The sequence below is a fragment of the Glandiceps talaboti genome, chromosome 5 (assembly GCF_964340395.1).
Source record: "Glandiceps talaboti chromosome 5, keGlaTala1.1, whole genome shotgun sequence".
NCBI lineage: Eukaryota > Metazoa > Hemichordata > Enteropneusta > Spengelidae > Glandiceps > Glandiceps talaboti.
Window position 1 is genome coordinate 4470738 of NC_135553.1, and position 18750 is coordinate 4489487.

General features: G+C 35.5%; 1 protein-coding gene across 3 annotated transcripts in view; it reads left to right on the forward strand.

Moving 5' to 3' along the window:
• The window catches only part of LOC144435655 (uncharacterized), a 44366-nt gene that overhangs the window by 8204 nt on the left and 17412 nt on the right, over positions 1 to 18750 (forward strand). For 2 of the 3 annotated variants that reach the window (XM_078124251.1, XM_078124254.1), the window contains exon 2: positions 4854 to 5157. In XM_078124251.1, the coding sequence (XP_077980377.1) occupies positions 5010 to 5157 (148 nt within the window). In that variant the 5' untranslated portion in view covers positions 4854 to 5009. Of the gene's footprint in view, positions 1 to 4853; positions 5158 to 15870; positions 16739 to 18750 lie in introns of those variants that run through there. The other variant, XM_078124252.1, reaches the window with a different exon arrangement.

Genomic DNA, 18750 nt, shown 5'->3' on the forward strand with positions numbered 1-18750 from the left:
CTGTTTAGAGGTGTGTATTGATAAGATGGCCAACCATGATAAGATGACAGGCTTGTGGTAATGGACACAACTATAATCATTTCATGTTATCATCTTTTGACCTGAAGAACTTGATAGAATAGATACTGGATATTCAGTCATGAACTCACTACTTATCGGAAATGATCCACATTGCCATCTCGAAACCAAAAATGGTATCGGTAGAATGAGTGTACCCAGGAAATCCAATTGTCTCCAGTAACTATAATATGACATCATTACCTGTTTCATCTTTTCTTTAGGCTCAGATGTTTAGGAGAACTGTAACTAGTATTTTTAGACATGTATTCACATAATGATACAACATTTGATAATCTTGTCCGTGGTTTCAAAATGTGGTTAACTGTGTATACAAATCATTAGCAGGAGTGGCATTCAAGTAGGTGGTTACTATTTCCATCCCTAGTGATGCAACTTTGTATTATACAGGTACATGTAGGTGATCTTTAGCCCTGGCAAAGGAAATAAAACTTGAATCTTGTGAGTATTCAAACAATCACTGATAATGGTCATTCCATCATACTTCCTGACCTGTCCTCCCACAGTGTTTGTAATCTGTGTGATGCTTTTGGATTTCTTATTATGTTCACTGTCACTAAGTCCAATGGGAAATTTGAAGAGATGTTGTATGATATTGATAAGATCATGAATCATCAACTTCTCATGCTCTGACCATTTGTGCTAATGAAAGTAGTGCTGATGATAATGATGATTTATACTTTCTGGTTCATGCTAGTTACGATATTAGTTACATTTCTACATATACAGATATAGACGTAGAAATGTTTGGTAGATAATAAAAATTTGATGGATGATATGTGTAGTTGCGGAGCATTTTACAGTATGTATACGTGTGTGCTTGTGTGTTTTGGGGTCAGTGACAGTGTTATGAGGAAAAGTGACAAGCATCATCAGTATATAACTCAGTGATTTAGCACCAAACACCAGTTTATATTTATGTTTGGCCACTTTTTGCTGATACAGTATGATTTAGTAAATTACAAATAGATATATCAGTTACATGTACATTACAGCAGTCATTTCATACATGTCGCATGTAGGTTCACCGGCTATTTACCTCTGTACACCTTTCCTGTCAGTGTGTATGTCGTACCAGTCAAAACTGTGTCTGCTATTTTCATATCAACCAGCCACAACATAACATGACTGATTAGTATAAGGAAATAACATGACAACGTGTCATGTCACTGTCTCTATGCAGACATTTGTATGGTACAATTGTAACTCAGTGGCTGTTACATATGCAGTATTACATGATCTACATGTATATGTACGTGATCTACAGATAGATGCACAGATATTAACCTCGTAAAAGGCTTCAGACAGAAATCAAATCACAACAATTCAATTGACATATACATGGAAGACAAAGGCAGAGTTGGTGATAGTGGCAAAGTTTTAACAAAAGTTAATATGGTTGATAGTAATTTCTATGGGAACTACACGCACCTGTACTTTATGTACATAAATGTAACTGCTTAGAAACAGCTCTGGTACAAAATATGTTACTTTATATATATCAGATGTTTGTTGTGATTGTTTATAATCGCGTACCAGGACATTTCTCAGAAATAACTACAATCGGTCAAAACAGTTTTATTGTGTGACCTCAATGACCTCATCCCATTGTTGTCATGATGTGAAACCTACAACTGTTAGAAAGCCACATTTTATATCCTTAACATTGTATATACGTAATGTATATAAAGATCAACAGTGATGTCATTTGAAACTAGTATTAATTAATAAATAACCACAGAGGATTAATGATTTTTACTGTTTAAACAGATACAGTAAATATGCTATTGCCCAAGTATTGTACTTGTAAATTATACATGTATAGGTTTATTCATGAAAGTGGAGAGATTTGAATTTCTTTCAACTAAATCCCAAACTAAATATTTAAACACGTTTATTGTAGGTGGTTTCTGATGAAATTTGTTATTTAAAGTAAAGAACTGTTATTGGAATTTATCAGATGGATGGCTGGTGTATCTTTTTACTAATGTTTGGGGTATTTGATAAGCATTATCTGGATCTCATCACAGTGCCTAACCCATGTACACAGATGTCTGGACTTTGTATGCTGTATTCATTATATTGGTCTGTCTTATATAAATGCAGTACTGGTATTTGTTTTGATACTGTTAGTGTAATTTTGCCATTGCCCTGAAGCAGGTTAGACGTGGGGATTTTTAGTTGAAATATTCAACAGAGTTTACTGTACAGTAATGGTCATGTCTCCTCAACACTTATTTCAGTGTACAACCCACTAAAGTCTGTACTTTGTATATTGTACACTATTGTTACTGATGTCATATATAAGTTCTGGCATTTGTTTTTATGTTGTATTTGTACAACTGCATATACATGTAGATATGGTCAGACTGGGTGATTTTTAGTATAATGGTGACGTCTTCTCCATACTTAACTTACTGGTATTATATGGCCAACCCATTTACCTCTGTACTTTGTAAACATTATACTGGTATGTACATGTGTTATTCATGCAATCATGGCATTTGTTTTTATATTTGTGTCATTTCTTGAAGTAAAGGTCAAACCTAAGGATTTCTAACTGAACTGTTCAACAAAGTAAAAATAATGATCACATCTCCTTAAGACCGAAACACATAGTGATCATGCTAGGCTGTTGAGGTGACTAAATGTAACGGTGCTGTAAGTGTAAGGCCAAACAAAAAAAAATGTGTGGTTCCTATTACATGGTCTTGAAAATAAGGGTAGGTAGGTAGGGATTTTTTTTTTTTTTTTTTTTTTTAATTTCTATTTTGCAGGTATGGACGGGGTTGAAAATACAACTAGCAACTCAAATATATGTACAGAGCAGACATAAATTCACAAATCAAATTATTTTTTATTTCTTTTCATATGATAATTCAGTAATACAGATTCCTTCACAATAACACTGACCAGTTGGTTTTACTGGCCTGCAAAATAACAAAATCAACATCCAACTCTGAATGTTATTTTTTCAGGTTACATTTCATGTACATTTATACATTATATTATTCACTTCAACATTTCTTTCCAAATGGGCGTTGAACAACTGAATGGTTCCCATTGTCTTTACAGGTAGTACAAATAGGTAAGACTGTTTTGTAGCGCTTCTTCAGTTCAGCATCAACTTCAGCTCCAACATCACCACAGTGGCAACATACATCTTTTCTACCAATATCAATCCAGTCCTCTTTTCTCAAATAGATCTACCAATGAGTTATATAATTCTTGTTTATTGGTCGGTGAAACGCCACTACAGACAAGAGAAATTAAATAGACATTTATTAAAAATACTTTTCACTCACCCACCTCAAAGTATTACGAACATATATACACTCATAGAGTTAAAGCTGGAGTTATTTTTGAAGTAAAATTGAATATTGAACCTCACATGCCTTAATTAAAACTTCGTGCGCAAAAAGTCTGACTATTGCGCCTAGCCTGTAAACGACGTATGAAAATAGTGGCGTTATAGAATAAAAAACGCAAACAAAACATTCAAAAAATCACGTCATCTTTACCCACAACAAATTCGTCTTACGTTTCGTCTCTTACAATGTCTTATTTTTCCAAAAGAATGGCACAAAAAAATGCTTCGAAACAACGAAGTAAAAAAAAAAACAACGGAGTAAAAATAAAAACAAACCTTGACGAGGGTTTCTTCCGAACAAAGTCCCGTCCGTCTGCTATTAGTATTTCGATGCATTCACGGCTTTCGTTGTGGTTTCCTCAACAATATCCTCCATTTCACGAGAAACAGCGTCTCGTTGACATTGAACTCGTGCGTATTTAATACTAAAGTTCTGACTGACGGTGCCTAGTTGAATATTGCTTTGAGTAACTTCCATCCACGGGCCATTCATTGAACTCGGACATTCAATACGACTCTGGTAATATTTGCATTCCGAATAACCTGGATGGTGGTCTTCTAACAATTGCTCGAATGTCCTGTCTGAGTTACCAGTAGTCAGTACAGATTTTTGCTGAATGTGGTCGCATCCTATATCCTATTCCTGCGAATTCAATTGAAAACACGCCGTGTTCGAACGAGCGAGCGGCCATTTTTGTTTTCAAAGCATGGACGTCGTAACTCTCGCCCGAACTCTCGCGCTTTGCGAGATTCGTAAATTTTCGATTTTCTGTCGGGTTTTCGGTATTTTTCCGAAACCTCGAATAAAAAGTCGGCAGTCGGGGGTTAAAAATTAGGGTCGGTCGGGTAACCGGAACCACACAATTTTTTTTGTTTGGCCTAACCATATAAGCATTACCTACCCAACATGTTCATATATCTGTATAGATTGTCAACTTTGACATAATGTATTAAAGTAACCATGAAAGAAAGGAATACTAACAGAGACCAAGTAATGTTCCACATTTTCAAATTCACATTGGACAAAATTTAAGTCCATATGTATTGCTCGCTACAATGTCTATGTTTTGGTTTGTTAGTAATGCCAACTGCTACATACACAGGTAAAACATGAGTCAACCACTTTTTGATGTCCAACAGGTATAAATAATGTCGATTATTGGTTGCCAATGTTTGGGTTAATAGTTAAGTACATGTAAGTAAGTAGATAAAACCTGTCTGGGTTCTCCAGGTATATTATATGGGTTTGCTATAAAAGATATGGTAATACATGGTATGTATACAGGGTACCCTGTTACCCAGGGTCCATAAACACCAGTAAACACATTATAAATGATAATTTTATAAATTCTATAGATGAGGGCAATACAAGCTAAACTTATATCTTTTGTGTTGTTTATTGCAGGAGTTGATCTGTTTTAGGCCATCCGAAGTTCTCGGCTTGAAGAAATATCAGTATTATAAGTATACATAACATACAAACCTGGCGGGACTCCCACCAACGTTGCGGCCTGCTCCTACTTTTAGGAGGAGAGCAGCTGCAACTGTTACTACAGCAACGATGTCGCAACCAGTGCTTGCAACAACAGGTACTGCAACGATCACCACAATTAGTATGGATGATATCCAAGCTGCGTCACACAGCTCTGGCCAAAGAATGTTCCATGAAGGTGTCACCTTGAGAAATAATCTTACTAAAAAGAAAGACGGTAAGTCCCTTTCAGTTAATCCTAAACTCACATTGAGACTTTTGAAAGCTGCCTGTCAAGGAAGCAGTTTGAAAGCTGCCTGTCAAGGAAACAGTTCTGCTTACCTACATTATGTCAACAAGACCAATAACGATAACTATTGCTTGGTGAGATTTAGGTCTGCCAATGGTTGAGGTGGTAAGTTCTTTGTTTTTCACCTCATAGTACCATTTATTGGTTTGATGCATTTCATCGGTATAGTAGAGACTGACAGTATATACTAACCAGTGTAATAAAAGTATAAGAAATAACAGATCTTAGCTCTGTCCCCTCAAGCTGGAAAGTTGACATTGTGTCCTCTGTCACCATGTCGGGATGAAGAAATATTAGATTGATCATACATGTGTGAACAAGTCATTTAAAGAATGATGAATTTTATGTAGGTTCCAAAAGGTTACACAGAACTTGTTTTGAGCTGAATCAGTATTGAAATAGTCCCTTAGATTTCCATATGACAGTATAGGAACTATTCTCTAAGACTAGAGTGCCCCACTGTTCTCCACCAAGGATTTTTAGCTGGGTACAGTCCCTTACTATCATATCAACAATTTGCGCCTTGCTTTGCTATTTTGCACCTTAGTCATGTTCTCTCCTTATTTCATTCCCTGTTTACAATGTTCATTGAAATGTCTATTCAATAACAACATGAGGACATATAAGTGTTAAATTCTCCATCTGATGTATATGCTCCAGACATGTTGCTAACAACTTTTCACTCAAAAAGCTACTTGCCCTGCAAGTTTTGTCATCACATGTGTGGACCATCCTATAATTTTCAGATTTTGAGAACAATTTTTGCCTTGAACCAGTCTGGACATCATCTCAATGTCAAAGTTTTAACCCATAAAAGGTTGCCATAAACCCATTTTGAAACTTTTTTGTAGTAGATCTGAACTCAGAGCACATATTATTTACCTCGTATATTTTGATTACATTTCTTCTGCTGTCATTACCAGTGATGTAGACTCTGACTTGTCAGATGACTGCAGGAGGGCGTTGTGTAGCACTACCGATATTTCCATCTCCTTGGCCCTGAAATTTTAAAATTGTCCAAAGTTTACTCTGCGTGAGAATGTATGCATAGCTCAAGTAGAACTCTCATATCTTCAGACCCATATTACCAGAGGTGAAAACCTGAGAGTACCAGAGATATTTGAGGTGTACTGTACTTGTACATGTGGTAATTGTAAGGGTATGTTTTAGTTAGTTGTTGTCCAGTAGCCTGTGCCATTATGATTTAGATCCTATAAATTATAATTTGATAGTCACCAGACCAAATAATGATTCACCTGTTATAAATTCCACACAGAAATGAACACAGGGTATTATAATACATCTATGGCAACCAAATAGATGATTATTACTGTTGGTATCATTATAACCTTGCTACAAAAATACAAGTGTTTCTTCTATAAATACAGTGTACAACTTGAGGTCATGTATGGCACATGTAATGAGATATCAGTTAGATTATAAAGGTCTGTAAAGATTAGATTGCAAAAATTATGATTGTTCATCAATCTTTACATAGTATTTCTGAAAAAAATTGTCTTCTCTTCTCAGACTGACGTAAACATGTGATTCATAGATATGAATCTTATAAGTCTTACCAAGAGATAATCCATTGAAACTGTATGTACGAACTTTTATTAACCTGATGAAAAATGCATCCGGTTTATTTGTCCTTGTGATAAATATTAAAGATACTAGCATTTTATGATGTTAATAGATTACACAATATGGTAATAAAAGAACATAAAGTCTGATTTGAAAAAAAAGTACAAGGAATATAAAAGAAGAAAAATGGAAGATTGATGAAAAATCATCATAGGAAATGCTGGCAGCTGGAAATTATGTATGTCACATTCTATTTCTTTCACTGTTTCAGTACCTTTGTTCAACTGATAAAGTTGTGACAAATGTGTTATGCAGGATAAAATATTTCCTTTTGACAGCCTGAGCCCTTCACTAAATTCTGTTGGACTGAATATTGTACTAGATGACAGTTGGGAAGTGTGCACTGTAAATAGAGAAACCACCTGCTTTTTCTCAAAAGTTCATGTCATTAATGAAGAAAGCCCAGGGGAAATACATGTAGATATGCAATTTGTGTATTGTACCATTTAATTATATATATATATAAACATGACAGCATAGACCAGAAGAATTTCAAGACGTGTTTTAGCAAAATTGGACATGAGTTACATGTAGAAATGGACCCCCAAGTCACAATGTATTGTGTATACTGTTTGTGTATCATAGACATGGAGGTGAAGAACAACTGAACAAGCAAAATGTTACTCAATTATAAGAAGTAGTTAAGACCAAAGGGGGCACATGTTATTGCTTAGATTGCTGTCTTACGGAAAATATCATACGAATCCTGCTGCTACAAATGTCTCAATCTCTATACTAGTAGTGTGTTATTTCCTCACAGGTAGGAAATTATAGTCAAAATGTTGTTATATTTAGCCTGTAAACAAGGAAAACATTAATTTAAGAAATACTACACTGCACACGTCCCTATGGTTAGTACCTTGGTTGTGTAATAATAATAATAATGTTGGGTGCTTATATAGCACTTTCCACACCGTGCTCAAAGCACTTTACAATTAGTACCCCTGGCTCGGATCAGAACGGCACAACGGCCCTTTAGTCTTCCTCAACTCCCAGGGGAGCATATTATCCATTGCAGCCATTTCAGCGCATAGGAATAAAGCCTTCACATTGCAACCTACATCCTACCAGGTTCCCAATTATACAGCCGGGGTTGACTGAAGCACAGTCGTGATTCAAATCTTGCCAAAGGACTTTAGCCACTCAGAAACAAACAGCAGGCAGCGACAGGGCTCGAACCTGCAACCTGTAGATTCCAAGCTGGTCACGCTAACCATTCACCCATCATGACTCCACGTTACCTATTCTTGCAAACCAGAGCTGTTATTTCTTCCTCGACACTGCGAAATAACCTATTGATGGTGCATTTTGGAGGGTGTCATAAAAGAGGCTGTGGTTTGCAACGATGTTATTACCCGGATTTACGGACCTGATGAACATATAACGATGGAGCAACTCTGTGGTTGCTTGATATGTGTTTTTGTTATCCTTTATGTAAATTGTTTTAAATTTAAACCTGCACTATCTGTAATTGGGGTATTATGTTTTTCGATCAGACAACAAACAATATATTTACTGAAAATCCTTAATTAAAATACCAATGATTATAAATTGCACATGTTAATTAGAGGTCTATTTATATATTACTAGTATTGTGATAAGCTCATTTGGGATGCTGATTTTTGGGTGTGGACCCAAAAATCTGTTTGATTGGATATATTGCATCATACTATGACAGAACCCCATGACGCATGAGTGCAAGTGTGGTGAACTTGGGGTATTCGCATGAGTGCTTGCAGTGTTCTCTGCGGCCGTACTTTCATGAGCATAGTGAGTAAAAGTGTAGCAGAAAACACTGTAACTTAAGTGCAACTCAAGCAGAAAGTGGTGCTGCTAATATCAACAAATGTAATAGGTGTTTGCATGTTTTCGTGCACAATGGTGAATGATTACATTGCCATTGCATATCATTTGCATGAAAGTATGCAGTAATGTTTTCAGTATTACACTGCAGAGGAAATACCACAAGTATGTGTGCGATGCAAGTAATCTTTGGTACATATGTAATAATATATGACTGTGTACTGCTTTAATGAATGTGTTTACCCACAGTGGCTTACCCACAGGGGATTAAATACATCTCATGGTGAATAAAATTATGAGTATTGAAGTCATGAAAATATATTTAACAAAACAGTTTTAAAAACCATTCCAGTTGCAGCTAGTGTAGTTTTATCGAACACATTAAACAATTCAGAATAAAGTGGTAAACACAAGTCATTTGACAGTCAAGGAGACTAGTATCGTTATTATTGTACATATACCACTTCAAAATCATAGTAAAAAATATTGAATAATTTGAAGACATATGCTTGTGATATACATGTAGACGTCTTGTACTCAAATTACCCTTGGTATTACAAAGAATGTTTTCAGTTGTGAGAATTAAACAAGAGGAGTAGCTGTGTTTACTTATCACCTTTCGTCACCTCATGCAGTATAGCATTACCGTTGCTAAGGTTTTCTTGGTAGCCTGTATTGTCCATTGACCATTGAGACTGGCACATACTAAGAACCTCTTAGGCAGTGACCACCTGTGAACTTTTCACCCTTCTATTCTTTTTGACCCTTTGTAATCAGATCATGATTAGTTGAGTCTTAGAAAATCACATTCGTTCTTAGAAAACTAGTACAAAGGCAACAATAAATAATGGGTTGAACTTTTAGAGAGGAAACAACATAGTCATTATCAGGAAGTTGTCCAAACAGTGCCATCAGAGTCCGACGTACATCACATTAATTTAGAATTGGTGCACAACTGATAGCTTAAATGTATGCAGGGTGGAGTAAGTTTTACTGCCTGCATTACTCCCAAAAATGACATCAGAACATAATAAACCTGGATATTAATCAATATTGAAATATTTTCAGTTATTTTTCATGCTATCACCCATCTCAGTTGGTCATTGTACAAATTATCAGTTAACAAAATCTTGCAGAATTGTCAAAGGTATCCCTCCATACAGTTTGTTGAGGGCATTATCTACATGTGTACAAGAACACTTGTCAAACTTGTCAATAAAGAACAAACAGTTTCCCATTGGACATGTAATTGTTATACTTATTTTGTGGCCTGAGATTCTACTGATGTTTTAGCCCACAGACTTGCCATGTTCAGTATTGCAGGCTGTTGTTTACATGTGAACTGCATTGTTACATAGGATAGTTAAGGTGCCAATGTGGTATTGAATCATCTCTAAAGAGATATCTTTTATCTTATCTTTATATTATATGTAAGATTGGATGGAGGATAGCACTAGAGTATAGCCTAGTTAGTAGTGCTAGCTAGAGTCTTGGCCATTTGGTTTGACAAGCTATATTGTTATATAGGCCAAAACAGCACTGCTAATCTAAATACCCAAGTTTCTGGGCTACTGATATTTGGGAGTGTTTAAAGTACTTTGAAGAGTAAACAAACATCATTGCCCTACATTTGTATAATACTTGTATATATATATATATAAGTATCAAGATAAGTCAACATAACTTTCTCCCTTTCATGCTCCATGTCCCTGATCATCCACCCTGCTTGTACATGGCTTATATTTATATTATATCAAAACATATACTTTCTATATATATCTTTATGACTTTTTGTCATATATCCTGTTAGTGTTAGTCAGAGATGTTTTAGATTTTGAAAACAAACTGTTTTGTATTACATGTGCATTCATGTAATCATGTCCCTATAACCATACATCTCTCTTAAAAGAGATTTAAAAATTATTATAGGACAAATTTTATATCAAAACTAGTTGTATGTAACAACAACCACAACCATCACCACAACAACCACAGCAACAACCACAAGAACAACATTATCCAAAAGGCTGAATACAGTCAATGACTAGTTTGGTTAATTTGCATGTGAATTTACATGTGAATGAATATCTCACATTAATATTCGACTTATCAGAAACCAATACAGTTAATCCAGACCTGTAGTGTAGGGGATGTTTTGTATTTCATGTTTATTACTCACCTGTTCAATTTTTCCCCACTTCTGTCATTGTTCAAAACAAATCACAACATATGAAAGGAAGTCAGCTGTGAGGTGTATGCATAGTATAGACCAGGCCTGGTGGAATGTCACCACCATTCTTCTGCTGGGTGAAAGCACGGTCAGACATGACTGACACCGACAGAAATTTTTTGAACATGTGTCTTTATGTAGCCGTGGCATATACTTTAATTAACCAGCTTATCAAATATGAATACCTAGCTGAGTTAGTGATGAATGACGCTAAATTAATTGAAATAAATCACACTGTAATTATATTCGAGATAAAAATGTAATCAGTGTACACTATTAAAATATTGATAGGGTGGGTATTAAATGTAACACCGTTTGTTTCAATTTCAGTTTTTGTTTCAAAACAACAATATTATCTTTGTACATTTGTGGTTGTATTATGTCTGTCTTCATGTCAGGGCAGTTCACTCTGTATCACATGAAATGATGACCTTGTAATGTCTTCTAAACTTCCAGACTGGCATCCGTCTATCAGAGCACTTCCTGAACATTGTGGCTTCAGAGGCAACAAATAGAGTAAAATTTAATTTTGGTCATTCAAAGAAATCATCATTATTAATGATTTCAGTTCCTCATGGTGAACAATGAGGGTTGCTCACTAACATTGTTGATCCCTTTAATATATACCACAACAGAACACAACAGAACACAACACAACAGAACACAACACAACACAACACAACACAACACAACACAACACAACACAGCACAGCACAGCACAGCACAGCACTTTACACAACACAACACAACACAACACAACACAACACAACACTTTACATAACACAGTTCAATGCAGTGCAACAACTCGGCACACCACAACACAGTATAACATAACACAACACAACACAACATTTGACATAACACATGCAGCACAGTTCAATGCAGTGCAACAACTCACCACAACACAACATAGAAGTGCAATGTAACACAACACAACATAGCACAGTTCAATGCAATACAACAACTCAGCATAACATAGCATAGCAGTGCAGTGCAAAACATCATAACAGTTCAATGCAATTCAACAACACAAAGTAACAACATAGCAGTGCAACGTAATGTTACACAACAGTATAGTGAAATACAACATCACTAGCATGTAACTCAACATAGCAGTGCAACATAATATGTGCCATGCAATGCATCATCACAGCATAACACAATATAGCAGTGCAACCCAACACAACACAACACAACACAACACAACACAACACAACACAACACAACACAACACAACACAACATGTACAATATTATAATTGACACATGTACATGTACCATATGTATACAGTGGCTATCATACAATACAGCACAAAAGAAAACAATGCAATATCTTTGTGGAATTTAATCATCTGCTTGGACAATTAATGACATGATTTAGATACTTGTGTCACTCAGTACATGATGGAATGCCTGTATCTAGACAGGTATAAACAAGAGTTCACATCTGTGTACACAATTGTATATCAACGATATAAATTGCAGACCAGAGTCCATTTAGTCAGAATCAGTTTCAAACTGCTATCCCAGTTGCCAGATCATGATAATGGTCTCAAAATGGCCAGAGCCACACCTTAATTAATGATACCTACGTTTTGCTGTGTAAAACTTGCCTGGACATGTGTCTATCCTACTATAATTATAATTTGATTTGGCCGTTTCAAAACTAGTCAATCTGTACTGCAAAATATTGTAATCTAATATGTGTCATTTTGAAAAGTGGCCAGGTTATGTATCTGACCTGTAGTATAATGTGATCTAGTTTTGACCTGTTAAAAACTAACCAGGGTATGTATATGTATCTGACCTATAGAATATAATAATCTAACTTTGACCTTTTGAAAACTAACCAGGGTATGTATCCGGCCTACTGAAAACAAACAGATACATGGATATCACCAGATATGACCTAGTACATCAAACCAAGTGTGATAAAGTACAACTTTCATTCCTGGTACTGTTGTAATGAAGACAATGGCAAAGTTATCAGTGGCACTCACTCATCTGTATGTTAATGTAACATCAATGGATATCATTATGTATTGACTTTCATAACTTTCAAGTTGTCTCTGACTAGCAATGTTATTTCATTTTGAAAAAAAAAGGTGTATATCAACAGTCTGCTAAGCTTGGCTTATGTTTGTGAATGAATCCAGTGGTATGAAGTCTGACAATGATGATATCGTGAGAATTAACTGTTCAGTCTGTTATCTTGGCAGACTCTTTAAATTATTAATGGTTAGTCACTGTCTGAGTACTACCCATTGATAGATTGGCAAGTTATCAGTTCTGCTTCAAAATACTGCTGCTTTTAGAGTAAATGAACATTGGATGCTACAATGCTTATATATATTATTCACACACTCTGTATTAAAGATGATAACAGTGACTGTCCTATTTTGTGTCATCACCACAGCTTCCCATTATATTTTATCAATGTCCACCACAGTCTAAACAAACATGTAAACAGATAAGACAACACAAATGACACAAACACAAGTTCAGGTTGATCCAATAATGCTCTTACAGCATCCTGTGTTACTTGCGTAACTGTACTTTACATTTAAAGATCCGCATTGTGTCCAGTTCATTGGCTGTAGGGTTTTAGCATACCTATATTGTTCCATAGACCAGGTTTTCTCCCTTTCTCATGCATTGTTGTATATTGAAAAATGCACACAATTGTGTGTTGCACAATGTGTGTTTACCACTGAAGGTTGTTAGCCCTTTCAAACGGTTTCTAATTCCAGCCATATCAGTCTGTGATGTCAATTAAGATTTTCAAGAATTACCCATTAAGCTAGTTTGGTATCTTTTGTATGATTAAATGTAATTAGAAGTACCATTAATGAGAAAGGGTTGATTATTTTGTCTAAGTGAGAGATGACTAGGTAGGTTATGGGAAGACTAGTGAAACAGGTATACTAAGTGTGTTCTTTTCAGAAGTGGCTGCCATGTCATTGTACATGCAATAATCTTACTTCCACCTATTGTAAAGAGCCCTCACTGAAATGTCAGTGATTTAACTACTTTTGAGGCCTGTATGACATATTAGTTGTTATATTGGTGTTACCTTTTGTGAGCTGGTTTCAGTGTGTACCTGACAGTTATTCAGAATTCAAACTGAGTGGTGCGATGAGAAAGAGATTGGCAACAATGATAAATGTAAATACCAAGGACTGGTATGTTGTTTAGCGAATCCTGACAAAACCATCATAAATTGCAGTTAACAAAAACATACTGTTTTGTAAACCAGCAGCAAACATTACTTTGACTTCTGGTAGAATTCCCTTCAGTTGGTTTAGAGCTTACTCTAACACTGAGCTGTCCAAGGACAGTATTATATTACTTAAACAGGCTTTTGTCAAGACGAGCTATCTTTAAGTTGTCTAACTTGTTCCTCACAATTTGTGGTTTAGTTCTCAATATGATATGAAATAAGTAGTCTAAAGAATTAATTTATATGTATTTCATAATCATTCAACATTACACCGACATATTGGCCTAAGCCGTTTGCTTACAGAGGTCCCCTCAATATCAGTATTTATGTTTTTTGTGGGAATAAGTAAAGTTGAATTTAATTGCAGAAATAAAGCAAGTGATAAATATTAATAATGTTGCTATTACTGAGTATTACTTTTGTCTGCATATAAAACCACAATACATGCAGTAGGAGAAAGGTACTATATCATATGATAAATTTGTATGAAATCAGTTTGTAATGTACCCTGGAACACTCCCTGTGGCCAAGGTCTACTATTTCTCTTTTTCTGACAAACAAGGCCTCATTATACCAACCAATGATGCAATGTACAAGGCACCATGTCATAGGCACATCCACTTTCATGTCATTAACTTCTTAAAAAAATTATCATGTCTTTGGCCTTTGACCTTTTAGAGGACATGTCAAGGTTAGAACTTAGAGTCTGTTCAAATGAAGCTATGAAAAATCAACAAAGAAGAGATGGCAGACAATTATCCTGTGTAATATAGATGTAGACATGTCAGGAACTTACTCAACATTTTCATTAAATCACATAAAGTACTGATTGATTACATGTCTGATTAGATTATTGTTAAATTCTAAAGCTGATTGCAGTTGTGTATGTAATTAAAACTGAGCTTGCAAGCAGTCATATATTAGAATGCTGAACCCTGTCCCGTTTATATTATCTGAGCTGTAGCAGCTTGAATTCTGGAATTGAAACCAGAAACAGTATGTGTACTTTTGCAATAATATTGTGTTGATTTAGGCTTAATTTTGAGTATGGGTTTGTGACAGATTGATGGATGGCCTTGGTGTTGAGTAGGAATATTAGCTGAAGTTGGATGACTTCACAGTCTTGACAGGTTTTGATGGGTTCATATATATGATATTTGATACATGGAAACTACAGCCCATGGATGTATCATATTTACAGAGGTTTTCAAAATGCTGTGTATGTACAGTGTAGGTCAGATCGAACGGGAAGTTCAACTTTCTGAATCAATATGCTTTGACATATTTTTCGTGTTTGGAAAAGATAATGGGGTTTGTATAATTAGTGAGATGGGTATCTTTGTAATGGGACTTGTACTGTTTTTGGGAGGGTATTATGTATTCAAAGAGGCATTTAAACTTCAGGTCAGAAGAGTCACCCAGAATGCAGTCTTCAGAGATTCAAATTGGAATATACCATTGTGGTGTTTACTTACAGGTGTAATGTCTGGATAGTATTGTCATGTTGGGTTCATTTGTTTATCTGGAAATTCCAATTGTTACGTAGTATCTGTTTGTAATGAAGACTTTATTTCTTCCCAACTTAGAAACCTAGGTATGGAATTTATAACATTGTTATAATGTGATTGGGAAGTGTCCGTTATTAAGTGATGAAGTTTGTCACCCCTCAGATTAATAGAATGTTCCATTCTGGACTGCAGAGTATGCGTTGTTTTCGGCATTGCATTCATAGCTGTGTCTGTGACTATCCTTGCCGTGGTGTCTGATTTCAACACTGGGTATCATCTACACTTCACTGCCTGTTGTGTGGTTCATAGCGTGATGGTGACCCTGTCGCATAGTTCACTTTGAAAGCTCCAACTGTCCAGTGGTATTGTGTCAAAGCTTTCGCTGAAGACTTTGAGTGTAAAAACATGTCTTTCGTACTTTGTATGTAGAAGGAACAGACACCAGTTATATTCATCTGGTGATCACCATTCAAACATTATAAGTGATTCCAATGGAATTTGTCTCAGGGACCAAACAGCTGTAGCCTGGAATGTCATCGGGAATACCATTTAAACAGCTGTGAACACCATTTTCCAGGATTTTACTCTGCTGTTCGCAGACAGTACTACAAGAACCAGCTATTTTCAGCTCTATGGGACCACTTGAATGTTTGGAAAACAAGTTAAACCACAGCATAACTCAAGGACTGTTATAAAACTCTGTTCAACATTTACATTCTCGGTTGTCCTTACTTTGCATTTACCAGGGACAAACTGCAGCACCCCTGTCAACATTCCAGTAGGACTTCCTTTCCTACAACAACAAGTAAAAAAAATCTTCAGGGTATATTTAACTGCAATACTGTTTTCATAACCAGCAAGAAAAAAGTTTTGACGTTAACTGAATTTCTTCTGCGCCCTCCCTTGTGTGAGACTTTGAGGAAGTAACAGTAGTAACGAATACATCCATAAATTACATTGACACCAACTCCATTTTGTGCAATACTTTTTTCAACATACCAGTGACCACTTTTGTTATCTTTCAATATGGTTGTACCAATCTATAAAGATAAGAAGAAGTACGATCAACCTAATTCCATGATAAATGTGCAGAAAAATAAAAGATGTAAGTATTGTAAATTGTGAAATTTATTGCAAAGTTTCACTTCACTAGTTCTGGTCAAAGCACAGTTGATTTACAATGTGTGTGTAGTTGTTCCAGGGTACTGAGCTGCCCACGCACTTTATCTTTTGTACTTCGTGTTTTGGCAATTAGAAATATCATAGGAACTTCTCAGTTGGAGTGTTACAGTATTACAACACATCAAACGTTGTGAAGCTGTGTTCCTGTATATCAGGGTTCTGTGGCTTCAAAAGTAAGTGACTGGAGTCTGTGACTATATTTGAAGGATCTAATACTCTAGTACTTAGTAGAAAATCTTGTGGTGTTAATGGTCTCAAGTATACACAGTGTACTAAATCAGGTTCAGAACACTAGTGAAACAGAGCATAGCAGAAGTAAGAATTTCCTGTGATGATGTACGTATGTTGTGACTGTTACGTCATACAGGACTTTGTGTTCTGCTTTAAATCTAAACTTTAGTGGCTGCAACAACACAGCTTAGAGGAAAGTATTACATGAAAGGAAGTGGTGATTTGCAAGTCAATGAAGGTTTTTGTTACTAAGCTGAACATAACGTCATATGGTTACTGATTCTGTCAATGGTGTGGATAAAGTTACAAGGGAGTTTGTACATTTTACATGAGGTGTTTGACTGTGCCTGCTATGGTAAAGGTACCATATTAAGTACTGTTGTCTTTATATTCTCTGTGGATTTAATGTTTGGGAAAAATGGTTCTCAATTCAAAGCTATTATTGTTTTTCACCATAAATGTTATGTTGATGATGTTGCAAAATCTAGCTGCTCCAATTAACTGATGTGAATACGTACTAGATGAAGTTATTGCCTCTTTTGTACATAACACCACAAATACTAACAACAATCTTTTGAACTATTTTAATGCATGGTAGTCTAGTGCTATCTGTGCATCAAATCTCAACAGCTCTCTTTACAGAGATGATTTGATACCATGTTAGCATCTAGACTTAAACATGGTAACTGGAAAAAGAAATCTCATAGAATGACATAGTTTCATAGATAGACTGTGTGCAGTCCACTTGACTACATGTGTAGGTCTTATAGTGAGTCCAGGGTAATAATGTAGGGTAGATTTTACCTCAGCGTGTCACAAGCAACAATCCTCATAAGCACCAATACAATAACAATGACGTGGATAACAAAACAGTTTGAAATGTCACATTCATACACACACAAAAAAAAGAAGTAAAAAAGATTTTGTGTTGGAAAAGTTCTTCTGAAGTATATTATACACATGTACATGCATATCTTAAAAACTGAAGGAAAAAAAATCTGACAAAAAATCACATTTTTATTCGGTATTACAAAATAACCCTATCTGTACAGTGGCAGCTGTACTTTATTCAATTTCTCATGACCCAGCCAATCATATATTTCTTTAAATTTAATATGACAAAGAAAATTTAAAAATTACGCCCTCTACAACAGGAATAAAAAAAAATCACAACATCACTGATGGTCAGATGGCAACCTTGAACATCATGAACAACCCTACCTGCCTGTCTTCTCATTGAATTTACTAGTATGACTTCACTATTATAAAACTTGTTCTCTATTCAAGATAAGAACTAGTGTAGTGGTGTCACAGGCTAGTATACGGGTAGTACAGTATTAATAATTGAAATAACTTAGGATAAGCTGTGGCCGGCAGGGTCACTCTATCACCCCTGCATATTCTGAGAATAAAGGATTTCCATTGTCCTATAAAAAACAAGGCATTACTTGTTATGTGAACAGTCATGTATATACACATAGTCAGGATTTCCAGTGTCCTACATAAAACAATGTAATATCTGTACATTTAATGTATACTTTATACATGTAGGTACAAAATGTACAGTCATAAAAAAGGCAGTTGTCCATGTGCATTGCCCTTCATAGAACATTATCTTCAATGTGTACATGATTGTACATTGTATACAACATTTCCATTGACCTTTTAGAAAAAAGTAGGTATTTCGTATAATATATGAAATGT